Source organism: Drosophila virilis, chromosome 3 (genome assembly GCF_030788295.1).
Source record: "Drosophila virilis strain 15010-1051.87 chromosome 3, Dvir_AGI_RSII-ME, whole genome shotgun sequence".
Lineage (NCBI taxonomy): Eukaryota > Metazoa > Arthropoda > Insecta > Diptera > Drosophilidae > Drosophila > Drosophila virilis.
This window is the reverse complement of record NC_091545.1, coordinates 18,652,169-18,679,673: the sequence shown is the minus strand read 5'-3', so window position 1 is coordinate 18,679,673 and position 27,505 is coordinate 18,652,169. Positions and strand designations below refer to the sequence as shown.

General features: G+C 43.5%; 8 protein-coding genes across 12 annotated transcripts; 3 read left to right on the top strand and 5 right to left on the bottom strand.

The window, feature by feature from the left end:
- Positions 1 to 367: 367 nt before the first annotated feature.
- On the bottom strand, positions 368 to 2,947 carry pix (ATP-binding cassette sub-family E member 1 pix). The gene is made up of 5 exons (XM_002047836.4): positions 2,822 to 2,947; positions 2,324 to 2,537; positions 1,643 to 2,253; positions 864 to 1,580; positions 368 to 802 (listed from the first exon to the last, which is right to left on the bottom strand). The coding sequence occupies exons 2-5, from the start codon at positions 2,534 to 2,536 to the stop codon at positions 511 to 513; spliced, it is 1,833 nt and encodes a 610-aa protein (XP_002047872.1). The 5' UTR covers position 2,537; positions 2,822 to 2,947; the 3' UTR covers positions 368 to 510.
- A 221-nt stretch (positions 2,948 to 3,168) lies between these two features.
- Positions 3,169 to 5,549, top strand: Srp68 (signal recognition particle 68). Its single transcript, XM_002047835.3, has 4 exons — positions 3,169 to 3,380; positions 3,477 to 3,826; positions 3,881 to 4,543; positions 4,600 to 5,549. Exons 1-4 carry the CDS (start codon positions 3,281 to 3,283, stop codon positions 5,305 to 5,307), a joined length of 1,821 nt encoding a protein of 606 aa, XP_002047871.1. The 5' UTR covers positions 3,169 to 3,280; the 3' UTR covers positions 5,308 to 5,549.
- A 56-nt stretch (positions 5,550 to 5,605) lies between these two features.
- LOC6624186 (uncharacterized) lies at positions 5,606 to 7,854 on the bottom strand. The gene is made up of 3 exons (XM_002047834.3): positions 7,305 to 7,854; positions 6,527 to 6,831; positions 5,606 to 6,465 (listed from the first exon to the last, which is right to left on the bottom strand). Exons 1-3 carry the CDS (start codon positions 7,534 to 7,536, stop codon positions 5,671 to 5,673), a joined length of 1,332 nt encoding a protein of 443 aa, XP_002047870.1. The 5' UTR covers positions 7,537 to 7,854; the 3' UTR covers positions 5,606 to 5,670.
- A 1,710-nt stretch (positions 7,855 to 9,564) lies between these two features.
- On the top strand, positions 9,565 to 11,820 carry LOC6624199 (uncharacterized). 2 transcript variants are annotated; one of them, XM_032434641.2, is made up of 2 exons: positions 9,565 to 9,696; positions 10,966 to 11,820. In XM_032434641.2, exon 2 carries the CDS (start codon positions 10,971 to 10,973, stop codon positions 11,346 to 11,348), a length of 378 nt encoding a protein of 125 aa, XP_032290532.1. In that variant the 5' UTR covers positions 9,565 to 9,696; positions 10,966 to 10,970; the 3' UTR covers positions 11,349 to 11,820. The 2 variants fall into 2 exon arrangements, with proteins under 2 accessions (XP_032290532.1, XP_002047869.2); XM_002047833.4 differs by lacking the exon at positions 9,565 to 9,696 and adding an exon at positions 10,298 to 10,397.
- On the bottom strand, positions 11,538 to 14,144 carry Galk (N-acetylgalactosamine kinase). 3 transcript variants are annotated; one of them, XM_015175920.3, is made up of 6 exons: positions 13,999 to 14,144; positions 13,247 to 13,430; positions 13,010 to 13,183; positions 12,214 to 12,947; positions 11,953 to 12,157; positions 11,538 to 11,889 (listed from the first exon to the last, which is right to left on the bottom strand). In XM_015175920.3, the coding sequence occupies exons 2-6, from the start codon at positions 13,420 to 13,422 to the stop codon at positions 11,703 to 11,705; spliced, it is 1,476 nt and encodes a 491-aa protein (XP_015031406.1). In that variant the 5' UTR covers positions 13,423 to 13,430; positions 13,999 to 14,144; the 3' UTR covers positions 11,538 to 11,702. The 3 variants fall into 3 exon arrangements, with proteins under 3 accessions (XP_015031406.1, XP_015031407.1, XP_002047868.1); XM_015175921.3 differs by lacking the exon at positions 13,999 to 14,144 and adding an exon at positions 13,628 to 13,811; XM_002047832.4 differs by lacking the exon at positions 13,999 to 14,144 and having other exon boundaries at positions 13,247 to 13,446.
- Positions 14,145 to 14,858: 714 nt separating this feature from the next.
- LOC6624138 (protein phosphatase methylesterase 1) lies at positions 14,859 to 17,054 on the top strand. Its single transcript, XM_002047831.4, has 6 exons — positions 14,859 to 15,155; positions 15,235 to 15,433; positions 15,506 to 15,615; positions 15,696 to 16,007; positions 16,066 to 16,266; positions 16,320 to 17,054. The coding sequence occupies exons 1-6, from the start codon at positions 15,082 to 15,084 to the stop codon at positions 16,627 to 16,629; spliced, it is 1,206 nt and encodes a 401-aa protein (XP_002047867.1). The 5' UTR covers positions 14,859 to 15,081; the 3' UTR covers positions 16,630 to 17,054.
- Positions 17,055 to 17,116: 62 nt separating this feature from the next.
- LOC6622192 (UPF0193 protein EVG1 homolog) lies at positions 17,117 to 18,155 on the bottom strand. Its single transcript, XM_002047830.4, has 3 exons — positions 17,867 to 18,155; positions 17,441 to 17,812; positions 17,117 to 17,383 (listed from the first exon to the last, which is right to left on the bottom strand). Exons 1-3 carry the CDS (start codon positions 18,093 to 18,095, stop codon positions 17,208 to 17,210), a joined length of 777 nt encoding a protein of 258 aa, XP_002047866.1. The 5' UTR covers positions 18,096 to 18,155; the 3' UTR covers positions 17,117 to 17,207.
- A 646-nt stretch (positions 18,156 to 18,801) lies between these two features.
- On the bottom strand, positions 18,802 to 27,191 carry smg (sterile alpha motif domain containing protein 4 smaug). Of its 2 annotated transcripts, none has more exons than XM_015175919.3 (5): positions 26,783 to 27,191; positions 22,696 to 24,241; positions 21,415 to 22,403; positions 20,776 to 21,349; positions 18,802 to 19,743 (listed from the first exon to the last, which is right to left on the bottom strand). In XM_015175919.3, the coding sequence occupies exons 2-5, from the start codon at positions 24,118 to 24,120 to the stop codon at positions 19,702 to 19,704; spliced, it is 3,030 nt and encodes a 1,009-aa protein (XP_015031405.1). In that variant the 5' UTR covers positions 24,121 to 24,241; positions 26,783 to 27,191; the 3' UTR covers positions 18,802 to 19,701. The 2 variants fall into 2 exon arrangements, with proteins under 2 accessions (XP_015031405.1, XP_002047865.2); XM_002047829.4 differs by lacking the exon at positions 26,783 to 27,191 and adding an exon at positions 25,737 to 26,053.
- Between the last annotated feature and the right edge of the window lie 314 nt (positions 27,192 to 27,505).

The following is a 27,505-nucleotide window of genomic DNA, read 5'->3' as shown; positions in this document are numbered from 1 at the left end:
CTAACTAAGTGCAATAAATATGCGTATTTGCCAAATATTCAAGCAAATATTTAGTGATGGCACGTTTTTCGAAGCTGCCTGTGCAGCCCTGGTAGAATTTGCCATTCACCGTGCAGCGCGGCCACCTGTTGCGCTTCAAAACCAAACGCAGTCGGAACTAATTTTGGCAATAAAATTTTGAAATAAAACTCGGTGTGTTTTGCCGTTTTCTAAAAATTAAATTAATTTATTTTCACTATACAAAGTTGTTTTTCCTATTGTATTTGTTTTTATGTGTTTAGTTTATTTTCGGTGTGTGTAAAAAACTCACTTTTAAGAACTCCCAATATGCTCGATTGCTTATAATTCTGCACAAAAGTAACAAAAATAATGTTGAAAGATGTGTTCATTGTTTAAAAAATGCAATAAAAAGACAATTTTAGAAAGAAAAACGCGATAGCATGGATACCGAACGACAAAAAACCGAGTCCTCTATCAAAGCTGACGGCAATCAAAACGCAACTAGATGCATTACGAAGCCTCATCCTCCAGAAAGAAGAACTGTCCACAGCGCTTCTGTTCCGTATCCTTGACCGAGTTATTTTTATTGATGCGCGGCCTAAAGTTGTTTGGATCTCGTCGGAAAGTAATGCCCAGCAGTTCGAGGAATCGATTCATACCATTGAGCAGAGACTGCGGCGAGTAGGCAGTGGTCTTCACCGAGGGTTGACCCTCAATAACAATGACTCGATCCGCGAGGTAGGTGGCCATAATGAAATCGTGCTCCACCACGAAGCCTGTTTTCTTCGCATGCAAAATATATCTGAAAAGTTAAATAGTTTAAATGAAACCCAGAAAAATAACATGAAAATAGCAATACGCACCGTTTGATCACCTTGGCAGCGACCAGACGCTGTTCCGAATCCAAGTATGCAGAGGGCTCATCAATAAGGTAGACGTCGGCGGGCTTGCCCAAACAGAGCACCAGAGCTACGCGCTGCAATTCACCACCTGAGAGGTTTTGCACCTCCTGGTCCATGATCTCCTCAATTTTCATGGGCTTCATGACGTCCGCAATGAACTGCGGATGCACGTATGCATCGCGAATCTTGTCGTGCAGCAAATGACGGACATGATTTTGGAATTTGGGTGAAATCTTTTGCGGCTTATACGAGATGTTCAGCATGGGCAGCTCAACTTCACCGTCCGGCTGCAGATTACCAGCCAGCATGCGAATAAACGTTGTCTTGCCCGTACCGTTCTCGCCCAGCAGCACCAGGATCTCAGAATCACTGAAGTGACCCTTCTCAACGGTCAACTCGAATTTGCCTAACGTTTTCACCATGGATGGATAAACGTAATGATTCATACGTTTGATCTCCTCCTCCGTTGCCGATTCGGATACCTTGAAAGTGAGCGACTCCGTACGGAAACGCATATTCTCCGTGGGAACGAAACCGTCCAGGAAAATGTTGATGCCTTCACGCACCGAGAAAGGCATAGTCACAACACCATAGCAGCCGGGCACGCCATACAGACAGCAAATGAAATCTGACAAGTAATCCAGCACAGATAAATCGTGCTCCACAACGATAATGAATCTGTGGAGGTCAACATAAAAATTAAATAGCAAGTGGTAGTGAATACCTAAAGGATCACGTACTTGGTAGGATGCAGCAACGAGCGAATGGTCAGGGCAGCGTTCAGACGCTGCTTAACATCCAGATACGAGGACGGTTCGTCGAACATGAAGATATCAGCATTCTGTATGCACACCATGGCAATGGCAAAACGCTGCAGTTCTCCACCAGACAGCTGAGAAATTTCACGATCGCGAATGTGTGATAGGTCCAACATGTTACAGATTTTCGTTTGCAGATCACGTTCGTCCTTTTTATCGAGAAGCTCGCCCACAGCACCACGCACCGCTTTAGGAATCTGATCAACATACTGCGGCTTAACCAGCGCCTTTAGGTTGTCCTCCAATATCTTAGTGAAGTAGTTCTGCAGCTCGGAGCCACGGAAATAGGCCAGAATTTCGGTCCAGTCGGGCGGATTCGCATATTTTCCCAAATTCGGTTTCTGCTTGCCAGCAAGAATTTTCAGTGCCGTCGACTTGCCAATACCGTTTTGTCCCACCAAACCGAGCACCTCTCCTGGTCGAGGAATGGGCAAGCGATGCAGCTTGAACGAGTTTTTGCTATATCGATGCGTTGTGTGCTTATCCAAATTGCTGGGCAAGTTGATGATTGTAATGGCCTCAAAGGGACATTTCTGCAAAGAAATTCGATTAACAGCTGTTTGTCAATTTGTTCCCTCTGGCCACATGGCAGCAGCCACCTACCTTGACGCAGATACCGCAACCGATGCAAAGCTCTTCGGACAGCGAGGCTATCTTCGATGTGGGCGTCACTTCGATGCACAGCTTGCCCATGCGCACCACTGGACAGGACTTCTTGCATTCCTGCCGACAGCGCTTCGGTTTGCATTTGTCATCGCTGACAATGGCAATACGCGTCTGCTTGTCCGTCTCCTCGTGCTCCTTCCTGCGCGACATGCTGTGAAAAACAAAATGATTGTTGAGCTATAAATTTCCCCAATTCTCATACGGATCTGCGCACTGTCAACGTTGCAAATGTCAAAACAGGGCCGTCAAAACAAAACTAGTGCAGTGCGGGGGTGAAGCAGGGGAAGGGCGACAGTTGGGGCGCTCGGGTTGCGTGCAGTGAAAGTATAACCTCAAAACAAGTGCCAAGAGCACAAATTTAAATGCACTGTGACATTTGCCTCGTCTAGCGAAATGCCGTTATTATGTTTATGCACTAATTCACTTATATTTTACCTGCAAACTTGTCTAAAATTGATTTAAAACAGGCAGAACGTCATCGCACGCTCTTGCGTTGTCAGCCAACAAGTTTCAAAGGGAGTGCACGATACTAATTGTTAGCGGTGGGTAAAGGCAACAGATAACGAAAGCATCGATAACTGCGAATGACTTTTAATTATGCGAATTAAAACAAACATATAATAAATGAACATTTATTCGAAATGATCAAGAAATTATCTAAATAAATCAAATGTATAAACTTATTTGCCAATTAGTTAACAGATGTCTTAAATTACTAATATTATTGTCTTTGTAAAATATCGATGCTTTTAATCAAAAAAGTACCACCACTAGAATCGAAAACAATGATGACGTTTACGTTTGACGACCCGACCGTCGTGCATTCGTATATTTCTTACAAATCCGTGAATATTTACACGTTGTAGGTGTATTGCTGGCATTGATAAATTAATAATGGTCGTCGAAGAGCCGAATCCGAATAATGCAGAAAGTGTGGAGAAAAGTGACAGTGGCACGGCTGCGCCGGAGCCAGTGAAAATCTTCACCGTCGAAAGTGAGTCTGAGCACCCCACGGCACGGGAGCTGCGATGACAATTAACCTAAAAAAGTGTGCATATGTAAAATCGTCATCTTTTTGTTAACATTACAGTCCTGCATATGATCAAGGATGCACAGCAACAGCACGGCCTCCGACATGGTGACTATCAACGCTATCGTGGCTACTGCACACGCCGCATTCGTCGTCTGCGCAAGGCCCTTAAGTATCCCCAGGGTGACAAGCGTCACTTTAAGCGTCGCGATGTAACGCTCTCCCAGCTGACGGGCAAAAAGGCGGACGAGCGCTTCATACACATACCGCTTATCAGTGCGGAGCGGGCCTGGGCCTACGCCATGCAGCTGAAACAAGAAGCGAACACAGAGCCACGAAAGCGCTTTCACTTGATAAACAAGCTGCGACGCGCCTGTTTCTATGCCCTTCAGTTGCAGGAGCTATGCAATGTAAGTCAATGTGCCTACTTGTTGCTATCAGAGTATAAGTAATTGATATTTTAGACGGAGGCGTTCGATGCACGCACCAAGCTCGAGTGCGAGGCATATGTAGCCTGGATGCATGGTACGCTGCACTTTGAGCTGCAGCTGTGGAAGACGGCAGGTGAGCATTTAAAACGCGCCCAGGTAGTGTATGAAAACTTGGCCAAGGCGCTTCCCGATGACGACCAGGAGCTGTATCGCGCAAAGGTTAATGAGTTCACGCCCAATTTGCGCTACTGCGCCTACAATATTAGTGGCGGTGCCAGCGGCGGCAACATTGATGAAATTCTTGAGCTGCGTGCTCAGGGTGTTTTGGAGAACCTTGATGTGCTTGTTAGCCAAACGAAATCAGAGAGCAGCGAGGGCCTGCAGACGATCGACTGGCGTGGTCGTAAGGTCACCGTGCGCCCCGAGAAGGTGCGACTGTTTTTGCTTAGCGCCCAGGAGCTGGACAAATCGTTGGCCAAAACCACGAAATTGGATGCTAAGATTGAGCTGATCGAGCGCATATTAATGGATTGCAAGGATGCCATTCAGGCAGTGCGGGACGAGATCAAACAGGATCCCAAACTACGTTCCCTGACCACAGGTCAAACTGTCTCGGGTGTGCAATACTTGCTGGCCTACTTGAGCTACATACGCCATAGCCGTACACTTCAGCGCAATTTATGTTTGGTTGATCAGGTAAGATCCAATACTTTCATTGTTGCTCCCATCTAACTGTCAATTTATTTTCACAGGCCAAGTTGAACTTTGTTGATCCCAATCAGCAGCGAACCCAGACTCAAAGCGAAGGCAAACGCGTGCGCCCCCAGGATTTGGCGCGTCTATACGAGATCATCTTGCAGAATGTCACCGAAATGCAGCTAATTAGCGGCATGGAAGAGGATGCTCAATATCAGAGCGAGGTGGCCAATTTGGCGCTTACATTTAAGGCTTTCCGCTGCTATTACATTGCGCTCACCCTGATCGATATGAAAAAGTGGAAGGAGGCTGTGGCGCTATACGAACGCGCCTCCAACTATGCTAACGATGCGCTCAAGGGCCGCTCCTGTGCCGAATTCCAGCTACAATCGGAGCTAAAGAAAATGGTTTCCTCAATCGATGGCAGCAAGTTCTCGGCACACGCGTACAGCGTGCTGGAGGATGACAATAGCGAGGATGTCGGCGGTGTCTCAACTAAATCGCAGAAAACAACGAAACCGCTGTACGAGCGCCTCTCTCAATATAAGGAGGACCAATCGCTGCACACCCGGGCGCCGAATGTTTTTAAGTTGACGCCCGATATGGAACCCATACCCTGCAAACCGCTGTTTTTCGATCTGGCTATGAACTACTTGGAGTTGCCATCCCTGGAGGACAAGCTTGAATCGCCCGGCAAGAAGGGTGCCTCCATTACGGGCTTTGTAAAGGGCTTCCTTGGCTGGGGCGGAGGTGGCAATAAGTGAGACCTCAGCTGCACGATCACAACTTGAAGCCCCTAATGAAATTCCATGTTGATGTTGCTTTTATAAAAACGTCCAACCAGCTTGAACGTTTATTATTTGTTTTTGCTTTTAGATCCCGGCCCTTTTTTTTAAGTATAGAAACCAACAACCAGCCAACACAAAACAAACATTTATCGACAAAATTTGTTTAAGTTACAATAGTGAGGAATTATTGGTAATAAAGGAAGCTACAATTGCTGTAACTGCCCCTGTTATACTGCCCTAGATCCCGACCAGGATAAAGATTTAAGATTACGAATTGTCTTAATTAACATATTGGCTGTATTTTTATTAAGAAGAAGATATAACTAATACTACAACTATTTACACGCCCAGATAACCATGCTCGTAGAACTCCAGCGCCAACTCCCTGATGCGCAGATGATACTCCGGCGTCAGCTTCAGCGTACAATTAATCTCTTTTCCATTTAAGTTCAGCTCACTTATCGCATCCAGATCGGGTATGTTATTGGGATCGAACGTGACCGCCGGCAATATCCACATGGATATGGCCAATCCGTAATGCACGTGACGCACATAGTCCTCGCTGAGTCGCTGCAGCGAGAAGGTTTCGCACAGTTCACTCAGATGGTTGGCCGCCGGTGTGTGACGCAGCTGTTGGCCCAGTTCCTTACGCAGAGCCTCCGCATAGGCGGCTAGCAATGTATCCGTGTGCACATCGCGCAGCTGCCGGCGCGTGCTGGTGTATATAAAGTGAAGTATATCAAACACGGGCGAGGTGCGTCTCATGGCCTGTAGATCAAAAAAGATGACCTCCTCGGGCTGCGAACGAAACATTAGATTGTTGACCCACAAGTCACCATGGCAGATCACGCTGAACGGAGTTGCTGCCGCCGTTATAATGCTTCGGTGTAGTTGCTCAAACAGATGCGGCTGCAGCTGCTCGATGAGGCGTATGGGTGCCGATAGGTTACCATCCGCATTAGAGGCATTCAGACTGTCTAGCGCCTGCTGCACCGATGTGTCCAGTATGCGAGAATAGAACTCCGCCGCATCCGGGCAGTATACAATTTCCGTCATGTGCGCGCACTGCTGTGCAAAATGCGCCGATTCCAGATGCTGTGCGGCCAGTGAAGCGGCATGCAACTGCGCCAGTTTCTAAAAATGAACAAGACATCGGTGCATGTTGTGTTTGATTGGGATGTAGCAGCTCGTCTACCTTCATCACAAGGAGGCAGTGTCGCAGCTCCAGACCTGCCAGGCGATTCTTCATGCGGAAGCCGAGTGCTTTGAGGTCCTGCAACACAATGATGGGCTCGCCACTCGGGCTTCCATCATCGAGGGCGGCTATGTGGCATTGCGGAAATAACGGCTGCTGACTGTAGCGGCAGAGTAACGGTACCACGTGCTGATAAACATTAATCTCATTTGTGAAGGCCTCCCCGCAACGGTACAGCTGACGGCGCGAGATGCTAGCAATTTGACGCTTGATGATGACTGAGCAGATGGCAGACGCAGCGGCAGCTAAAAGAAACAAACGAAATCAAAAACAAAACAAAACAAAACGGCGAGGAGAGCAACGCATGCAACTCTCTCGCGCTCTCCTGCAAGCAAAACAGCTGATTTTTGTTTACGCGGCATAGTAAAATTTATGAATGAAACTGTTTGCTCTTTGTCAGAATGCTTGTGAGTGTGTGTGTGTGTGTGTGCGAGAGAGCCGCTCAGTTGCCGTCCATGTTCATGTGTATGTGTATGTGCGAGCGTGTATGTGTGGGCGAGTATGCGTGTTGACCTTTAGCAAATATATATTACATATCGTATATCTATGTATATTGCATTTAGAATTCGTATAACAAGGTCAGTTGACGCCGCCGCTAAATGTGCGGCAACAACAACAACGCGAGCAACAAAAATTAATCAATAGGCTGAACGCAGCTTGAGTGCAATTCCAGTGTTGCCAGTGTTGACTACGTCTCCAGCTTAGACAGCTTCCATACCCATTTGGCTATCATCGCCCGCCGCATCATGGATTGTCACACGCTTCACCAAGGACATGTAGTTGTCGCCGCTGCTGCTGCCCGCGCTGCAGGCGATTTGGCCAATGCTAAAGTTCACCAAATTCTTAGCTCGAAACAGTTGGCGCAAATACTCAATGTCCTCCACATATTGGTTGCCGTTGCCCACATTTGATAGTCCTATTGTTTTTGTTGTCATATCAGTTGTTGCCATTTTGCTTGCTGCCAGCTCGCAACTGATTGGAAGTCTGAATTGGAGTTAATACTGAGCGTGCAAACCGAACTGTGCGCCTAATTTAGTGGTTTGTGCAACTGCAGCATTTTAGAAACATTGCGCCAGTGACACAATTTTGTAATTGGGCACAGGTCAGTTTCATATGCTGTATTGTATAATAATTATAATTTTCGCCTATGCCATTGATTTTTGTTTCTTTCTGTGCACTAATTGAAATTTGTTTTCGGGCTTTTTGCTGTTTTCGCACAGCCGTGCAAATGCGTTTAACTGAACCGACCGCCGAACCGCGCGCTGCGCTGCACAACGGACAACTGAGCCAGAAAGCCAGAACGATTTTCTATTGCAATAAGAATGGACTCACCAACACACACACACACACGCTCAGAGCAAAACGTCGCTGCAGCTGATGCCTTTTCTTAATATATGTATGTTAGTTTTTATTTTCCAAAAACATATGTGTGCATGCATGTGCAGAGTGTGCTTCGCTCTCACTCATTGCTTTGCGCACTTGTGTGCATCTCGTTCTCCCTGCATAGCTTCTCAACAAATCCCGATATCTACAACACACACACACATACATATGTTTGTTTTGTGTGTATGTGCGCACAAGAAGATCATGCGTTTGTCGCGCGAGCCACAGACACAAACTTTTACTACCACAGGCACATTGAAATGCTCTTTCATGTAGTTCTTCGCCTGGTCAGGCATTATGAGAAGAATCTGATCTATTTTTATTTAATATAAATTTTTATGACCATAATGAAATATTTATATTTTATATGCCAATTTTTTTGTTTACTGTGGGGACCTATTTTTCCTAAATAAAAAAAACTAAGTCGTATTTCTGCAAGAGTAATTCATCGTCGGCTTGTCGAAGAAGTAGACAAAAAATTGGAATATTTAATATAAATATTTCATTTAAGTTTTTATTTGATTATTCGGCTGTTTTACGTATCGATTTGATTTTATTTGAGAGCGCTCGCGCTCTCTCTCTCTCTCTGTCTCTCTCAACCTCTCGCTATCGACTCTAGTCGCAGGTGCATTTAAAAAAAGCCGGCAGACATTGGAGGTAAACGCGTTGCTCTCTTATTACTGTTGCATTTTTTTTTTATCTACGAGTGCTTTAATGTTCAAGGTAGGGTCAGTGCGAACTTTCACTCATTGAGCGTGAGTGCACGGTGCGTATGCTTAACATCGGCAAAGGCAAAGCGGATGTGATGTTGCTCATACGCCGCATTGTGCAAAGTCGTTTGCATTGCGCCACAATTGCGTGCACTTGAAATTGCATAAGCCGTCCTTGGGACCTGCGTCCAGTTTGTGTGTGTGTTTGAGCGCAGTTTATTTGTGTGCTTCGAAACGTTGTCTTAGTTCATAAATTTAAATATGAATTGAAGGCTTTTCAGAAACAACTGTGTTTTAATCACTGAACAGTTTATTAAGACATTAACTTTAGTGCTTCCTTTTTATATTTACTATTTAATAATATCATAGTATGTAAATTGGTTGTCTTTATCCGTTGACATTTCTTATTCTTTCTAATAGCAGACACACTTATTATTGAATAATACAACAAAATCAGAGGTGAAGCATGCCAAACAATGCAGCCACAGCAAATCAGTTTTAGCATTTTAATATGCAGCTACAAAATGCCAATTAATTAAATATCAAATTCGACATGGCCAATAAATAAACACCAATTTGTTGGACCACTCCCCGAAATAAAGCGAAACGGCGAGTCAACAATGTAATTACCGCAGAGTTATATCAAGATACGCACCTGTGCCGCCTGCACGGCAAGGTTCAAGGTAACCCGAACAGACACAAGATACCCGCCCGGCCACAGCCCCAAGCTGGCCCGAGCTGCTTCCGCATCAGCTGGTTGAATAACCCCAGCATAGACAACTGGCAGCCATAGCAAATTAGGGTCAAACATGTGCAGCTTCATGCTCAGCCAAGCGTTCCAAGCGAGTCTGAAACTGCGACATCGAGTTAGTTGAGCATTCAATTTCAGGGTCAATCTACACTTTCAAATCTCGGAATCGCAAACGCAATCGCACTTGGATTTGGGTTCGGATTCGGATTCTAAGCAAATTACACGTATACACAAGCCAAACAATGTTTATACCCTGTAGTCAATTGGTAAGCAACGGGTATAATAGCTGGGTGCAAATGTGACAGGCTGAAGGAAGCTGACCGCAGCTTAGGAAGAACGAACTGAGTCTGTCTGAATTTTGTAATTTTCGTAATTTTCGTGAACCAGAATATTTATTAATTATATATAAACATTTGTTAGAGTTCGAACTATAGAGATACAATGTCAATCAATGTCTGTGAGGCAATCCCGGCTCTCGGTGCAGGGTATGTTCTAGTCGGTATGTTGTTGTAAGAGTGTGTGCAATTTGACCAAAACAGCGACCGGCAACTGGCGACCTTTTTTGGCGGGCATTTTGTGGAGCATGAGAAACTGAAAACAGCTGAAAAACTGACGCATTTAATTGCACAAACTATGGCCTAGGCCTAGGTCGGCGCACTAGCTGAAGCTTACACAGTGCTCTTACGTTCATAATTAATATAATAATAATAAAATATATATATGTATATACCCGAAGCCAGCTGCCGCCTTCAAAGTACGCTCACGGCTCGACGACAACTTTGAGCGTTTTTGCAGCGCTTTTGTCTCAATTCAGTTGAGTGAAACTCGTTCTTGTGGCATTCAACGTGAAACACATAAAAGTACGCCCGCTCGTTATTTGAGATTCAGTTACAAATTCAGTTTCAACTTTACTAGCCAGCTGCCAGCTGCCAGTTCCAGCCCCAGTTGTTGTCCAGTGTTAAATATTGTGAGCCATAAACAAATTGTGGGCGTTCCAGATCTCTATTCAGATCACAATCAAAAAACAGATATGCATTGGATATTTGAATATATGAATCTGGCCTTGACTTTGGCTTAGTTCTGAAGTGACCAAAAATTTCAATTTATTTATTGTTAAATTGTGACTAAGACTGTGAAATATTTAAGCCTAACTGGAGCACACTGACAATTCAAATGCTGCCGTTGTGCCCCATGCATGCTGTCCAGTGTTATCAGCAGCAACAAAAACGTCAATTGTGAAAAGTTCATGGATAAAACTCCAGTCCGTGCAACACCAGCCGCAGCAGCAGCAGCAGCAGCAGCAACAATGCGTTTGCTGCATTTTGAGTCCGAGTCGTGTGTCTGGTCGCTCCACTTGTTGGCGCGATAATTGATTTATCCGTAAATAATTTATGATGCACGTAACTGACAGTTTTTTGCTGAAAGATTAAAAAACGCACCCAAAAAAATAATAAAGTCAGGCATATCATTTATTAGCTTTCAATTAACTAGCCAATATGGAACGGTCAGTTACAATATGTTCTCCTCTCTTGCAGCGATCATGTGGTCCACCCGCCTACTTCATTTGCTTGGTTGCCTTGCGCTGGCCCTCAGCACGGCTCGGGCGCAGTTCTTCTACCATCAGGCTTTGGGGCTGCCAGCGAAGGTCGCATATGAGCCAGCATCGCCATATGTGGGATATGCCACGGCAGATGCGCATCCGTCGGTGGTTAAAAATGCCCAATGGGAGTCGCAGCTGCCGAGTGAACTATCCAAAAGTGCCCGCTTCTACAGCGATCCGGTCATAGCTGCCAATCTGGCCAAGGAATCGCTGCTGACGCGCAAGGAGATGGCGGTTGTGCATCGCGAGGCGGAAAAGATTCCACGCGAACAGGTCTACAAGCTCTTCAAGAACGCGGGCTACTTGAGTCGCAGATAGACGGAAAAACAATTTCCATTTCCCAAGTGCCTTGTTGTATTCTAGTTTGTAATTTGTTGCATATGTTTATTATGAAGTCGTAATATACTCAAACATGTTTTTGTAATGCTCTTCGGATCGTTTACACGCCAGGTTCAGGGCATAAATTATGGCAGTAAGAAGGTCAGAGTCAGAGAAGGTCAGCAAAAGCACAGTTTGATTTTCATTTAATACGTTATGAAATAACTAAAAGAAATCATTTAGCAGTCCCCTGATAAGGAAATAATTGTTTGATGATGCAAAAAAGGAATTTGTTATGTGTGAGACTACTAAGGATTTACTAATATTATATACAGGTTATAAAATTGTGATTAATTATAGTACAAATAGTTCGGCGCCATTGCTGGGAAATGTGGCAAAGACAACTTCATTGAAATCATTGGGCTGATAGCGCTCCAAGAGATGCGCCGGCAATTGAGCATAGTACTCACGCTTCAGCACCTGAACGTAATCGGCGGCTGCTTTAACTGAATCGCACATGGCCACAATGCAGCCTCCCCAGCTGTAAAGTTTGAAGAGTCTTTGTTAATGACTGAAAGGTTGGAGGATGTAGTTGTATGCTCACCCGGCACCCGTGACACGTGCGCTGACCCCTTGTTTGACGGATAAGGCAATGAGACGCTCCAAGTCCGGATGAGAGCACTCATAGAGCTCGCGCAGGCTCTGATGCGACTGCTGCATTAGCTTGCCCAGCTGCTCAATATCCTGCTTGCTTGCGCGGCGCTGCAGCTGCTCACAAATTTGTCTGAACTGGACAACTCGACCAGACTCTGTAGGAAATTGTACGGTAATATTAAATGCAAGCACAAAAGGCTGTGAAACTTACCCTGGATAACATGCAAGGCGCGTTGGCGCAGCTTGAACTGCTGCATGTGCTGCGTGCTGGGCGTTAGAAAATCCGTTTCAAGTTCCTGTTCCGTGATGCCCAGCTCCTCGCAAACGTCCTCGCGTGTATAAAGCATTCTCTTTAACTGCTGTTGAATCAGTTGGGCGTATGCAGCATTATCTAAATTGCAGGCCTCCTCCAGATCTATGAATCTAGTGTAATCCTTCCAGTTAGGCAGCTTCTGTGACTTGGCCAGCCAACGAGTAGCCAGACGGCACTCGACAACGCGCTCATTGTAGTCGGAAGATGCTGCTTTTCGCTTCTGCACGAGACTATTGGCCACCACAAAGCAACTGCCAGCGGGCAGCGTTACGGGCGTACCCTTAAGTTTTGGATGGAACTCAATGTGCTGGGCACAACCCTCCTTTGCTAGATAAGCAATAGCTTGATCCATGCCGCCGCTATGTGTGCCAATATATTGCTCACAGCTAGCTGAAATCGAGGCTAGCTGCTTGCGATCCAGCTGCATGCCCTGCACGTGTCCAGTGGCCAGCACAGCGGCGCTAACCAACGCACTAGAGCTGGACAAGCCAGCAGCAAGTGGCACATTGCCGCTAAGTGCAATGCGCATGCCAATGGGACGCCACTTCTTCTCCAGCTCCTCCTGTATGCCCTTGATGCCGCATAAGAAGTAACTGTACCAGGCCGGACCGCCTGTCTTGGGCAGCTTGATGCTAGCAGAGGAAAAATTTGAATTGTAATAGAAAATGTATTGAATGACAAACATTTAACCTACTCAAGGGCATTTAGATCGCAATCAAAGCTTTGGAATTTACCCTCATCCAGATGATGTAGTTCCAGATGTGCCTGCTCTGGGCTTGTGCCTACAGCCAAAATGATGCTCTGCTCAACAGCCATGGGCAGGACCGAATAGCCGCAGTAGTCCACGTGTTCACCTATAATATTAACGCTGGCGAAGGACATACATACTATGTGTATATATATATTAGTGTGAATGTCGGCATCAGCTTACCGTCCTGGTACGCGCACATAAAACTCTGGCTCAACGCCGTATTGCTGCTTGTAGAAGGCGCCCAGGCTCATTAGGCGCTCATAGATCGGAGCCTCTGGCTGGAGTTTTTGCACGGCTACATGCTCGTCACCCACATTGCGAGCTGCGACTGTACCACTTCCACTTTTTGCTGCCATTTTCTGACCTGCAACGGAAAATACAGTCCCTAGTTATGTGGCTGTTAACGTGTCACAATACCCCGTTAAGCCATAATAACAATAACACAGGCTATAAAAACCGAGTACGTAAACAAAACTAGCTACACACATACAGCATTTGTGCATATGTAAAATGTGTGTATAGAAAAGGTGTGCACATTCTTGTTATCAGCCCGGCTCTCACCTTATCACAATGTCATTGGAACGATTAAAGCTTGCAACGATTAACTAACATGGGAGATATTGGCTGCGAAAGTGTTGTACTGTTGTAGTTGTTATTAAATTGATGCAAATTGCATTAATTTAATTGAAAGAATAACTGCAAAGTGCACGAACTTTTAACTTGCAAATTGCGCCGGCAAAAATCGAGTGCCGCTGAGAGGGCGAGAGAGAGCGAGCGAGATAGAAAATCCAAATTTAACAGCTGTTATGAAGGCACTGCCAGGCTCAAGATAAATTTTATATTGGCGGACTTTTTAAGTGTATTTAAAAAATACTTTCGTATGCTTTCGTTAAAAGTTCAATAAACCCAGCAGTAGTTAATGTAGTACATACCCAATAATTTTTATCACCCTTTTCAATAGCTTGAAACACTTGCACAGGGCTATTACGTTATCAAATAAGTGGGCAGAAAACCTTTTTATATTTCTGTATTAGTATGACGCGAACGCAATGCCATCCAACGGGCAACTGAGTGTTCAGCTCATTCAGTTTCCGTTTTTGTTTAGGCAGATATCAACAAAATGTGCACTGTAACTGGAGTGCTCGACATCGTCTTGAGTTTACATTAGCTGTTTGTTATCAGCCTGGGTTCCATGTAGGTCATGCTCATACCGGAGTGACTACGGCCAGGCATCAAATCTTCACTTTCTTTGCTATCAAGATTTTATGCGCTTTTGGAAACTGGTTTCCAATTGGTATGCGTGAATTAAGAAATATATTTTTGTTCGGTCAAGCAGTCAAAGCTGATTACTACTAGACAAATAACATTTCCTCCATTAAGTATTTTAATAGTTTTTTACAATTTCAGTATTTAACTTGAAACCGCCGATTAATATAAAAGGTTATCGATAAGTTATAGCAAGGACTACGCATACTCGATATTAATCGAATTTCTATTCCATGTAAGCAACAAATAGGATCAGAAAATGTAAAAGTATTATTGACTGCTCACCAAGTTACGAATCAGGTATTTTTAGACCTACAGGTAAAAACACTTCCACTGCTGCGCATTCTAATCACAGGCAACTGAACCATCGATAGATATTAGGACAGCTGTTCAAATATGGCTCTGTTTAGTCTCGTTAACATACTAGAAACAATCGAATGCCATGTAGCAGCTGTTAAATTAGTTTTCGGCGGCACTTAGAATAACTTTTTTCAATAAACCTTTGATATTTCTTAGCGCACTGCATGAGCATACATATTATCCGAATAAACTGTTCAATTTCAGGCAATCTAATAAATCAGTAACATAAGTATTAATGAGCATACTAATGCTTGCTGTTATTAACATTTCAGTGAATGTTAAAGTTTTGAGGCGCCCAACAGTAACGAAAACGTAGTGAAGAAAAAAACAAATTTACAATTTTTAGTAATTATACCATCTGCAATTATTGCGCAGACAATCCGCAGGCAATGTCGAGTTTACAACGTACAATACTTAAGTCGAAACTGCCACCCACCATTCCGGGTGGCCGGATTGGCAGAGCGTAAGTTTTTCCCACGTATTTTTAGTATGTGGGCGGAGAATGGAGGACACGCTATCTAATTGATATAAAAACATTACAGAGATTCCTTTAAAAAGTCACGTATAAGGGACTACAAGCCATGCATGTGGAACGAGTTCTTTGCCGAGAAGGCAGATGTCGTCGTGGATGAGCACCGCACATTTCGCGTCTATAAAACTAAACAGCCCGAGAAACCGGGCCCCGTATTGTTATTACTGCACGGTGGGGGCTATTCGGCGCTTACCTGGGCGCACTTTTGTGTATGTACTTTAAATTCTGTGTATGTGTAAGAGCGATAATAATATCCTATCACAATCCGTTTTACCCTAAAGTCGGAAGTGACAAGCATGATACACTGTCAGTGCCTGTGCATCGACCTTCGGGGACACGGCGACAGCAGAGTGGATGACGAGGACGACTTGTCGGCAGACACTCTGTCAAAGTAAGTGCTAGCCTGTTGCTCTTATGTGTAAGTGTAGTTTGTGTGTGTGTTTGTGACTAAGCGTTTCTGTGTGTACTTAGGGACATTGGCGATTTGGTCGTGAAACTGTATCCCGAGGAGGTGCCACAAATCTATGTGGTTGGCCACTCGATGGGCGGTGCTATTGCTGTACATTTTGCATATATGGCGTTGGTGCCGAGTCTGATTGGCATCACAGTCATCGATGTCGTCGAGGGCACAGCAATGGAAGCTTTGGCTAGTATGCAAAGCTTTCTGCGCTCGCGTCCCAAATACTTTCAGAGCATACCAAATGCCATCGAATGGTGCATACGCAGCGGACAGGTGCGAAATGTGGACAGTGCCAAAGTCTCGATGCCTGGACAAATAATCAAGTGAGTGACGTCAGCGTGAAAAGAGCTTTTATTTTATTGATTATTATTTTCGTTCTAGCTGTACAACGAATAAATTGGCAACGAATGATCTTCCCCTGACGGATGAAGTGCTGGAGGAGGCGCATCATACAAGCATGTTTCCAAATGCATTTAGCATTTCCGAAGATGAAGAGGTGGGCAATGCCGGTGAAGACGGAGCCGAAAGTGTCGACTTCAAGAAACCCACAACGACCAAGGCCGCAACGGATGCGGCCAAGAAGTAAGTTTTCTGATTTTAAAGACGACAGACTATTAACCATTTGATCCTTACAGCTACACCTGGCGCATCGATCTGGCCAAATCGGAAAAGTATTGGGTCGGCTGGTTTTCGGGCCTTAGCGACAAGTTCCTCAATTTGAGATTACCCAAACAGTTACTTCTGGCTAGCATCGATGGACTAGATCGCACCCTAACTGTTGGCCAGATGCAGGGACGCTTCCAGATGCAGGTGTTGGCACGCTGCGGCCACGCCGTACACGAGGACCGTCCACACGAGGTAGCCGAGGTAATCAGCGGCTATTTGATACGCAATCGTTTCGCGGAGGCCGCAGGCGAGTTTCGCTGCCACATGCCATCCTGTTAAGCGACGTCCTTGTACAATTGTAGCACAAAATGTCTATTTTTAAATGGAGCATTACAGATTGCGTATACATATATGTACACACAGAAACATAGAGAATAGAAACAGAAGATATACTCGAGACGTAATATCTATATATAAATATATACTCCAATAATTTATTCGATTACTTAAACAAATCCATATGTATTTTCAAGTATCGTAGTTTTTCTCGTTTTGCCAAATTCCATATGGAACCAGCATAAAGAGTGTGGAGACCCGAGTTTGAGGCCTCCCAATTGCTTTGAGTTGCGCTTCTTAAATTGTTGGAGCTGTGTGCGTTTTTGTCTGTATTAAATATGTGCCAGATGAAATTAAAATTGATACAAAATCATTATTATATTATGTCAAGTAAATAAGTTTAATAAAACGCTAAAATGATTATATTAGACGAATGTAAATTTCTGTTAGCGCATAAGAGTATGCAATTGTTTTAAGTATACGCAAGAAGTTCGGTTGCTCAACGGTTTTTCCAATTTATTCGTCGTATAACACTATTTCTATACGTTAAACATTTAACACATTATATTTTAAACTTCATTCTAGTCCACAAAACGATAGCCTCCGTCAGCCTTCATCTTTATTTTGGTCTCCAATGCACGGATGCGATGCAAACGCTCCGATATCTGATCGTGTATCTCAGGACGGTATTTTTTACCCTGCCCCAGCGCCTCCATCTCGGCCAGCCAATCTGCACGCTCGTTTATTTGATCCAGCACTGCGAAAGGAATATATTAAACACGAGTGCAAACCCAACAAATTCTAGCCGACTCACATTCGTTGATTATATCGTTTTCGGTGACCAAACGATCTTCACGGGAACGACGAAGCGGCTTTATAGCCGGATCAGGCAATTCAACACCTGCCATGGTCAATTGCAGCTTGGATTTGGCCTTATCGCTGATCATGCGATTGTCCACTTTCGGGCGATAATAGGTCTTCTCATAGGCGCCGCTACCTTCAATTTGGCGCAGGTTTTTTCGTTTGGCATTGCGCGCACGCTCTAGTATAGCCAGAGTTTCCTTGTTAAGATCATTGTTGGTGTTGGGACGCGGCGGTTTTGGCAACGGCAGCGGCTCTCCATTGCGCAGACTGTTATCGATTTGCTTGCGCATAATCATGGACATCTTGGACTCTTTCATGAGCACTGGAACAGGGAACATGGAACAGGTAAGTGCTACGAAAGACAATCGATACTTACGCTTCAGTAAATCGGCAGTCTCCTTGCTGTACTCCACTTTTGGAGCATGAAAGGCGCCGCTGCCACCGGGCCCAATGCGCTCGCTCGGCCACAGGGGCAACTGCTCCTCATTGCCATTAGCTGGCGGCTGGCCTGATTGTTGCAGCTGCTGCTGGTGTTGCTGCTGCTGCTTCAACAGGCCCGAGGTCAGCCCATCTAGCTGCACATTGTTATAGCGATGCCTGTTCATGATGCGAATCGTTCGAATTTTGCTATGATCTGATTTCAGTATATATATATATATATATATATTTATATGTATTTCGATTCCTTTTCAACAGTTGTGTGTGTAATTGATTGTACGTAAAATAACAGGAGACTCCGCCGGAGACGCATGGCAACCTACGTTGTTAGGCAACCAGGTTGTGGGAAAAAACACATCCACCCACCCACCCACAAATACACTCAAACACATATTAATTTTTGAAATAATTTATTTAAAATAAATATATATGTTTGTATGTATATGTGTATTGGTAGTAGGTACACTCTTGAATGCTCACATTTGATAATTCGTTTCGTTCTTTGCCTGCAATGCCCCGCCTTGCACGCCCCCCTCAATCCCATCTGACTTTAATGTGATTTGATCTATGTACTATTTAATTAACTTGACTTTATGCACAATTCTTGTTTATAGTTGAACCTTTACCTATTAAACCATTTTTTTAGTTTGAACTTTTTTATGGCTATCAATTTTGTTAATATATATATATATATATATATATATATAATATACATTTCTTTGCAATTTTTAAATATTAACAGAACATTTTTGTTGTGTTTGTGTGTATTGTTTTTCTTGTAATTGTTTAATAAAAAACCAATTTAATTTGTTTGTCAAGCATCAGCCATATATATATATATGTATGTATATACATTTTTGCAATTTTTATGCATTTCGTTCAATTTGTACACACAAAATATTTATTTAAGCTAACAATTTGTTTAAATTTTCTTATAATTGTCTGTGGCCTACAGCGGTCCACTCTCGTTTATATTTTAGCTTAAGCTTAGTTACAAAGCAATCGCGTTCGATATTTGACATATATATGTATATATATGTTTATATATAGCAATTCTCAAAACAATAAACAACATAATCGATTGCCATCATTATCATATACAGCACATGATTACAAACAATTGAATAAGCCTAAAAGCGAAACAAAACATATAAAATATATATCTGTAAATATATATATGTGGTACAATGTCTGATAACATGCATGGGAGTTTTTGATTTTTTTGTTGTTGTTTTTTTTTTTTGGCTTATATTCTTACTACTTATACAAAATACAATATGTGTTGCGTTAGCTTTATGCTCCTAAACCTCATCTCTGCATTTCATTACAACTCAAATATAAGACAATTTCTTTAAGTGTTTACAATTACAGTTTAAAGTTTTGTTTTCAGCAATTACGTTCCTTTAAATTTAAAATAAATTATGTGTATATATATATATTTATATATATATATATATAGTTCATTATGTGACTTTCAGCAAGCAACGTTTTTGATTCGCGTGTGTTGTGTGTATCGTTTGTAGCTTCAAACATGTTTTATTTTTCCAGCTTTTCTAGTTCTTATAGTTGCGAATATAGTAATCTTAGTCAGTCTCATGGTCACGATGCAGAGTTTATATTATATCATTTATTAACATATGCATGCATATATATATATATATATATATATATATATATATATATATATATATATATATATATATATTGTTATATATATATATATATATTGTATGCAATTTCGTCGTCGACGTCTGAATTAGAGCGGGGGCAGCGTCAGAATAGCGTAAAATGTTGATCAAATTTGGCCAAATTTTCCTATAGAGAGAAAGTTGTGTTTTGTTGGTTGCTGGTTTGTTGTTATTGTTGTTGGTTTTGTTGTCTTATTATCTTGTTGCATTCTGCATTGAGTTTGCGATTAGTTGGAACTACATTTAGACATGTTCAACTTAAACATTAATAACGTTGGCAGCAAAACGGCGCCTCTGGGTCGACTCTGGTGCTGTGCTCTAGCTGTGCCAAGTGGCTCGGAGTGGGGGAGTTATCAGCTAGACCCTGCCAGTTTTGAACGGCCAGCCGTTGCACTGTGGTTGCAGCAGCTCCAGAGTTACACAGCGGTCGCTTCATTTAACATAATACACATACACATTCACAGATTTAAAGACGCTAACATGGAAAATAAACTTAATATTAAACAAACTTTTTAGTGTCTTACATAACTAAAAACGATTACAAAACAACTCTCAATCCAATCGAGTTACAATATACATAAACACACACGCATACAGACAGACAGACAGACAGACACACAAGTACGTAAAATTTCAACATTGAATTTCAATATAGCCAAAAGAATACACTGCCAACAGTTTAGTTCATTGCCTGCTCAGTCATTTGGCGACACAGTGTCTCCAACTGCTCCAAACTCTTGAAGTCATTCATTTTATAATCATGTGGCGGCATATGAAAGCTGTCCTTAATTGAGTTCATGCTTAGATTGATGAGCTGCGGCTGAGACAGGCAGTGATCCACATTGTTGTTATTTATGTTATTATTATTATTATTATTATTATTGTTGTGGCTGTTGTTGTTGTTAGGCTGCTGGCAGACACTATTGCTACAGATTGCGCTACAGGCAATTACATCGTCATTACCATCACCAGGACACAAACAGCTGCCATTGCCGACAGCAGCAGCGGCGGCAGCAGCTGCTAAGACTTCCAGCTGCTGATGATTAATCAAATTGTTGTTCAATATACTGTTGTTATTATTGTTATTGTTGTTGTTAATTAAAATTTGTGGCGGCTGTTGCTGCTGCTGAGCGGATTCATTTTGATTTGCACTACTAACCATTACCACAGCGGCCATCGTCTTCTTCGGTTGCTGCTCGACAGTGGATACTCCATTGGATCCAGTGAGACCATTCAGGCTGGGCTTGCGCTGCTGCTGCTGCTGCAGGTTGTCATTGGTGCTGTTGGTGAGCACACCCTGGCCTGGTTTAAAGATCAGCTGCTGCGGCTGCTGTGGCCCACCGGCGACCACAATTAGATTATTCAGTGAGCGGCGATGATGCGGAGGCGGTGTCTGTTGGGGCAATGCTGGAAAGTGTTGTGCGTGCTGCTGCAGTATTTGCTGCATCTGCTGTGCATGCTGTGAATGATGCTTTGGCGGTTGCTGCTGGTGCTGCTGTGGGTTATTCATAAAGCTAGGATAGGAGGAGCTCTTGTACTGTTGCGTCTGATAACCTCCGTTGTAGTCAAACTGCTGTTGAGGCGGCGGCTGCTGCTGCTGTTGCTGATGATGCTGCAACGGATGCTGCAGGCAATTCAGCGAAAAGTTCAGCATATCATTTGAGTTCTTGCGATGATTGATGCGATCGTTGCTACCGTTTTTGGGATCACACTTGCGGGTCTTTCCGTTCCACCTAACCAAAAATAAAATATATGAATTTTAGTAATTTTAAAAATAAGACTTCTGTAAGCCACTTACCTGGGTTTGTTCATATTGCTTGTTGTGCCGCCCGTTGTCTTCACATGATGCAGCTTCGGCACCATCGACATTTTTATCTTGGACAATTTGAACTTGAGCTCCTTTAATTGATTGGCATGATTTACGAATGCCTCGTTGTGTATAGAACGATCCAGTATCCACATGAACACACCCAATGTCTCTTCATCCTGGGCACAGTAAGGATCTTGTTGCAAAGCATTACTGACCAGATCGATAACCTTGAGGAAACGCAATCCAATGTTCTCCTCTTCAGAAATCGATTCTAAAGGCTTCATAGGCGTCAGCACAATGTTTGTGAGTTCCTCAATAGCTGTACTGATCTTCATCTGACCCGTTTGCAGCTCCTGTTCCACTTTGCTGAGTATGTGGGAGCGCTCCTTCAGCTTCTCGATGCACAACGCCAACTTGTGCGAGGCCCCCTTGGTCACGCCAACACTCTGTAAAAAGTCTTCGCTAATCTGCAGCATTTCCTCGTACGTCATGTTCTTAAACAGCTCGATGTACTTATGCAGACGCAGCGACTTCAGCCACAGGCCAATCCCAGACATACCCACATTGCGCGTTTGGAATTTAATGTAGCTGGGCTTAAAATCGTCCAGGCGGGTGTCCGATGTGCTGTTCGGTAATGTACTGTTGGCGCGATGATGCTCAATGGACAACGAAAAGCTGCGCGGCTTATTTGCAAACTGCGCCAGATTCTCCGTTGAATTGGAGCAGTTGTCGTTTACCGTGATCACAGACGAGTTCGATGAGTTCGACGAACAGCTGGAGATCGTTTGTGTGGTCAGGCTGTTTGAGCGTCGCGTCTTAAGCGCCGCAATTTTGCTGTCCAGGCTCCAGCGATTAACGTCACCAAACTGATCGCCCACATAGCCCATCAGTATGGATGCGTACGGCAGTTGCGGCGGAGGTGGTGGTGGTGGCGGCTGCAATAGCTGAGGAAGAATGGAAGCCGCTTGTGAAGGAGTCTGCAAATATGTTTAAAGAATCGTTTAGATATCGTCATCATAGTAAAGGAAAGCGGAAGACCCTGACAGACATCTTTGATTTCGGCAGATTGTTTCAATTGGAGCTATAGATAGCTACGATGCTTATGCAAATGTTTTACTATTTTTTATTATATCACCTTAATCAACTTCTTAAGAATATACGTATATATATATACTTTATGGGACAAATACGTCGCCCTTAGTAGGTTATGTTATGCAAGGGAAAGCTTATAATACCCTCTGCAAAATTAAACTTTATAGTGTTGCTTACCTGTTGCTGGCTAATGTTGGCACTGCAAATGCCACTTGTCTCGGCACTTCCATTGACAACACCATCGCAATGGGTCGGCTCAAAGTCGAGGATTTCGGTGCCGTTCTTGCTGAATGAGGTGTCATGATCATCGTTGCCACCGATGCCCAAAATGGAGCCCGCTGCAGCGCCAGCAACGACGCCATTGACCAGGGACGAGTTGCTGCCCAGGGAGAGTCCTAAGCTATTCTGACTAGATGCTAATTCGTTCAGTGTAATACCATTTAAATTATCACAGAGTGGATTGATAGAGCCACAGGAGCCGCTAACGCTGCCGCGCCATTCGCCTGGCTGCCTGGGCAGCTGTTTGCTGTGGTGTCTGCTGGGTGGCGCAATAGTTTGCCAATCAACGCTGCGCGTCAAGTTGCCCAGCGATGAGGAGGACGACGATGAGCTATCCGAAGTGGTGCCCGTGGTCATTTGCAGTTGCAGCTGCTCCGGTTGCACAAAGTAGCTGCTGCGCTTGTTCGCCTGTATATGATCCTCGAGATGCCGTAACCACACATTTAGCGAACGTCGATCATCGCTGCCAATGGCGGGATGTATGAGCATATACGAGAATATCTGTTGCACCAGCTCGGTGGGCACCAGCTGTTGAGCTGTGTCCTTTACCGCGAGCGGTATCAGCATCATGTAGCTGAGCTTGGCCTCCTCGTTGCCGGGCTTAAGCAAAGGCAGCATATTAAGCACCTCGTGCAGTATATCCTCCTTGCGTGCGTACAATTTGCGCTCGTCCGCGCACTGTGTTGGGTTTGTGCTGCTGGTTATCTGAAAGTCGCTGCCATAGCAGTGCATTGAGTCCTTGTCCGATGAGGAGGAGGACATGCCGTCTACTAAATCGTTCGACTGACACGTTTTGTAAGCACTCAATAGGTTTTGCAAGTAGGCCGGATTGTTTGCATTTATGTCAATGACGACGCTGCTCAAAGTCGACTGGCATGTGCCCAGATTCTGTGTCAAGTTGTTGTCTATGGAATACTGTAGAAACTTAAGGCTCGGATAGCGCAGTCGCTTCAGCAGCGCATACATGACCACTGTGCGCTCACAATCGTTCCACTTCTCAAACAGATTCGTCACTGTCGTCACCTGCTCGCAAAATAAAGCATTTGTTGCCGCCTGTGTGGCAGGCTGTTGGGCATCGCCGTTGGCATTGGTATCAGCTTGGTTGTCGGTATTGGGATTGGGATTAGGATTCGAAGTGGCGGCCGCAGTGGTGCCGGCACTTGTCGTTACTACGGATTGTTGCTCCTGCAGCTGCTGCTGCTGCTGCTGCTGTTGTGTGCTAGTGACTCCTGATTGCAATTCGTTTAATGGATTCTGAGAGTCGCTGCTGCTGCTGCTGCTGCCCGTGGGCAGCGCGTTGTCTGGTCCTGTTGTGTACTTCATATCGTTGTTGCCGCAGGTCTTCAGTTACTCAATAAATAGTTTCGTATGGATTTATTGTTTATTATTACAATCGTTACGAGTTTGTAGTGTATATATTTATTTTTTGGTTAAGTTGCCAGCTCTGCAATTAGAAATATAAACGAATTATAAATAGGATTAGTATCAATTTACAAGAAACTCGTCTTTTGTCGTGCTTTTTTTTTATCAGTTGTGAAATTGTTTACTCTGCTATTGTTCCATTTCCATTTGTTCCCATAGCTCATTCGGAATATTTACAAAGTGCAATTCGATGAGTTTCAATATTTTGCATTGCTGGAGAGTTAGTTTAATAATTGTGGGTCATGCAATGTTGTATATACCAAGCCGCGTGATCAGCACGAATCACGTCACAAACGGAAAGAATTTTTCCCCTGCTTTAACTGTTGTTGTTGTTCCCATTTCGGGCGATAATAGATGTCAAGCGGGTATGTCGCCGAAGCCGACGGCGACGCCGACGACAACATTCAAAGTTAATCAAATCAATTTTTTGCTAATTTATTAAATTTACAAATGCTGCGACAATAACAAAAATTGCAACCTGACAAATACGACAAGCGAAAATATGAATTATGATGAAATGTGAAAAGGAAAAAAATTAGCATTCATTGTGGCCCGTTCCATAAGTTCGTCGCTTGGACGTCGGACGCCGGTGGTCGGGAGGCACCTACGGTGGCTCTTATCAGAAAAATAAATAAATAAATAACGAGTTTGGTACATAACACCTTCGCCTGGAGCTTTGCGGTGGCGATAAATCAATAATAATACTACACATTTTCAAATCATTATTTACCTATTAGGTTTAAGCTTGTCTAGCCATGGGAGAGGGCGGGGGCAAGGGTCGGGGGACGGAATGATTCTGAATAAGTGTGGTTAGGTTTTTGCGATTTACACTTTTCATTTAATTTCGTTACGCTTTATTTTATTTTTTCTTCTTTTATACGCTGTGCTCATTTCGAACGGGTATCATAAAGCTTGTTACAGTAGATGTTGTAGTTGTTTCGCTAGCGACTTTCTTCGATTTTTTTTTTATTGCTGTTGTTGTTGTCTACTGTTACAATTTTAAAGCTCTCTCAGCAATGCAGCTGTGTCAATGTACATACATATATGTATATGTTTGTATGTATGTGTGTACATGAGCAAGCATTAAAACATAACGGACCCAATTACAGTTTAAAGAGCGGTCAAGTGGAATTTACTGGTTTTTTTTTTCAACTTTTTTTTTAGGTGGGATTTCACATTTTTTGTTTAATTGCAGCACACAATTACGTTTGAACAATATTTTATCTGCTTAAGCTAAAACCAAATCAAAAAAAATAAATCATCTTCACAAATGGCGCGCTTCAATGTAACGGTAACTAGGCAACAGTTTCAATGTTTTTTGAGGTTATGTGTCAGTACTGCTGTTAATTTTACACAGGCACCCACACACAAGCAGCTACATTATTAACCGGCCTAAAATTACACAGCAATAATAGCTGTCAATTCGCCAAAGTTCAATAAACGGCACATACATACATTTTTATTGGGGGAAAACAGGCATTAAACAACAATAACAACTGCCATTGTAGGGTACTCACAAATGTTTTTCATGTATAGCTGCTAACTCAGCAACAGCGATAGTATTCGTTAAGCATTTTTCTTTTCGCGCTCTGTTGTTTTATTTTGTATTTTGCATGCCTAATATAAATTTGATTATCTGCACTCGAATAAACACAAACAGAAATGAGGATTAAACAAAACGAAGCCAGGCAGGCAGGCAGGCACAACCCAGCTATAATTGCTGCAACGGGCACGCTATGGGGAGCACTGAGGATGGCAACTGCAGCGGACAAACCCAGAAGCAGAAGCAGAGCAACAGCGACGGGCGAGAGAATGACGATGATTGGCGCTGGCGTTGGTGGCGTCAGCTAATGTAGCTGGCGTTTTTTAAAATGGTGGAGCCTGCAAAATTAACTCTCAGCACAGCAGCAAAGCAAAGCGAACGCGCGCCTTTTTTTTTTTTTTTACAGAATCGAAGGAACTTGCATTAGTACTGCAGCCTTACGCGAGCAGTGGGGGAGAGCACATCTATATATTAAATACATACACACACACGGCTGCACATACATGTATGCGACTGTGTGTGTGACGGAATGCAAGCGACAATATGTCGCGCGCTACAAAACGACCTACCGACCCCAAAGCAAAGCGCGCTCTCACATGCACACACACATACACACGCGCACATACGGAAACAGCCAGAATGCACAAGCAAAAATTGCGGCAAATTACATGAGATTACAAAGCAGGCAGGCATTTGCTCTCATCTTCTTCTTCTTCGCAGTGCCTCTGGTTCTGTTGTTGTTTTTATGCCTGCTTTCGCAACCCAGAGGCGCTGCACAATTGTTTTCATGTCGCTTCTTTTCAATTGCACACTTTCGGTTCCGTTTTGGGCAAGTGCTTCTGTCGTCCACACATACGCGACAAACACGCTCGCTGTTTTGTTTTGCTGCTGAGACGACCAGCTGCCCCCAAATCACGCCCCACCCACCCAGTCATAGACAAAACGTTAACAACAACACAATACCATAGACTATACACTGCGCTCTGCGCTTGTGCCAAAATCGTTCTATTTTTCAATTACCTTTTGCTTTCTATTCGCTTGCTCACGCTGCAAACCTTGAAATTATTTTCACACAGTTTTGATCGTTCCGAAATACGAGCATATTTCGTTAACTTGATATGAGTATGCTATCGGATCGCGCATCCATTAATTTTTGTATAATTTTCACCTTGACTTGGCTTTGTTATTCTCTGTATTTCAGTCTTGCAAAATCATACTACATCGCCTTTTTTAGCTGACTCTGGCATCACCACGACATACTTGCGCGTGCACGCAACACATTTTGGGATAAAACGAAATAAAACTGCATACAACTGTATCCGCTCGCAGTTGTTTGCATTTCTTTCTTTTTATTGCAAATTTATACTATATTATTATAGTTAATTAATTATTAATTCACGCAAACGCGACGACGTTCTCGCTCGTAGAAAGTGCTGCTGGAGATGGAGATGACAAATAAAGTAAAGTCGGGTTGGAGTGATTTAGTTCACGTGAACTGAACCACAATCTAACTACAAATTCGATATGTTAAATGGTATAATTTTAATCATGGTGGATTCGTATCTTATTTTTTAAAAACTAATTGGGAAATAGCAAATATTTATCATTTATGATATCATATTTATATAATAGGTATATACATCAATGTGCTAACTTACAAATAGATCTCAGTAAATCGAATCAGTTTTTAAATTTCGCTGTTCAAAGAACCGGTTCCACATCTCTACCGATGATTAGTTCATC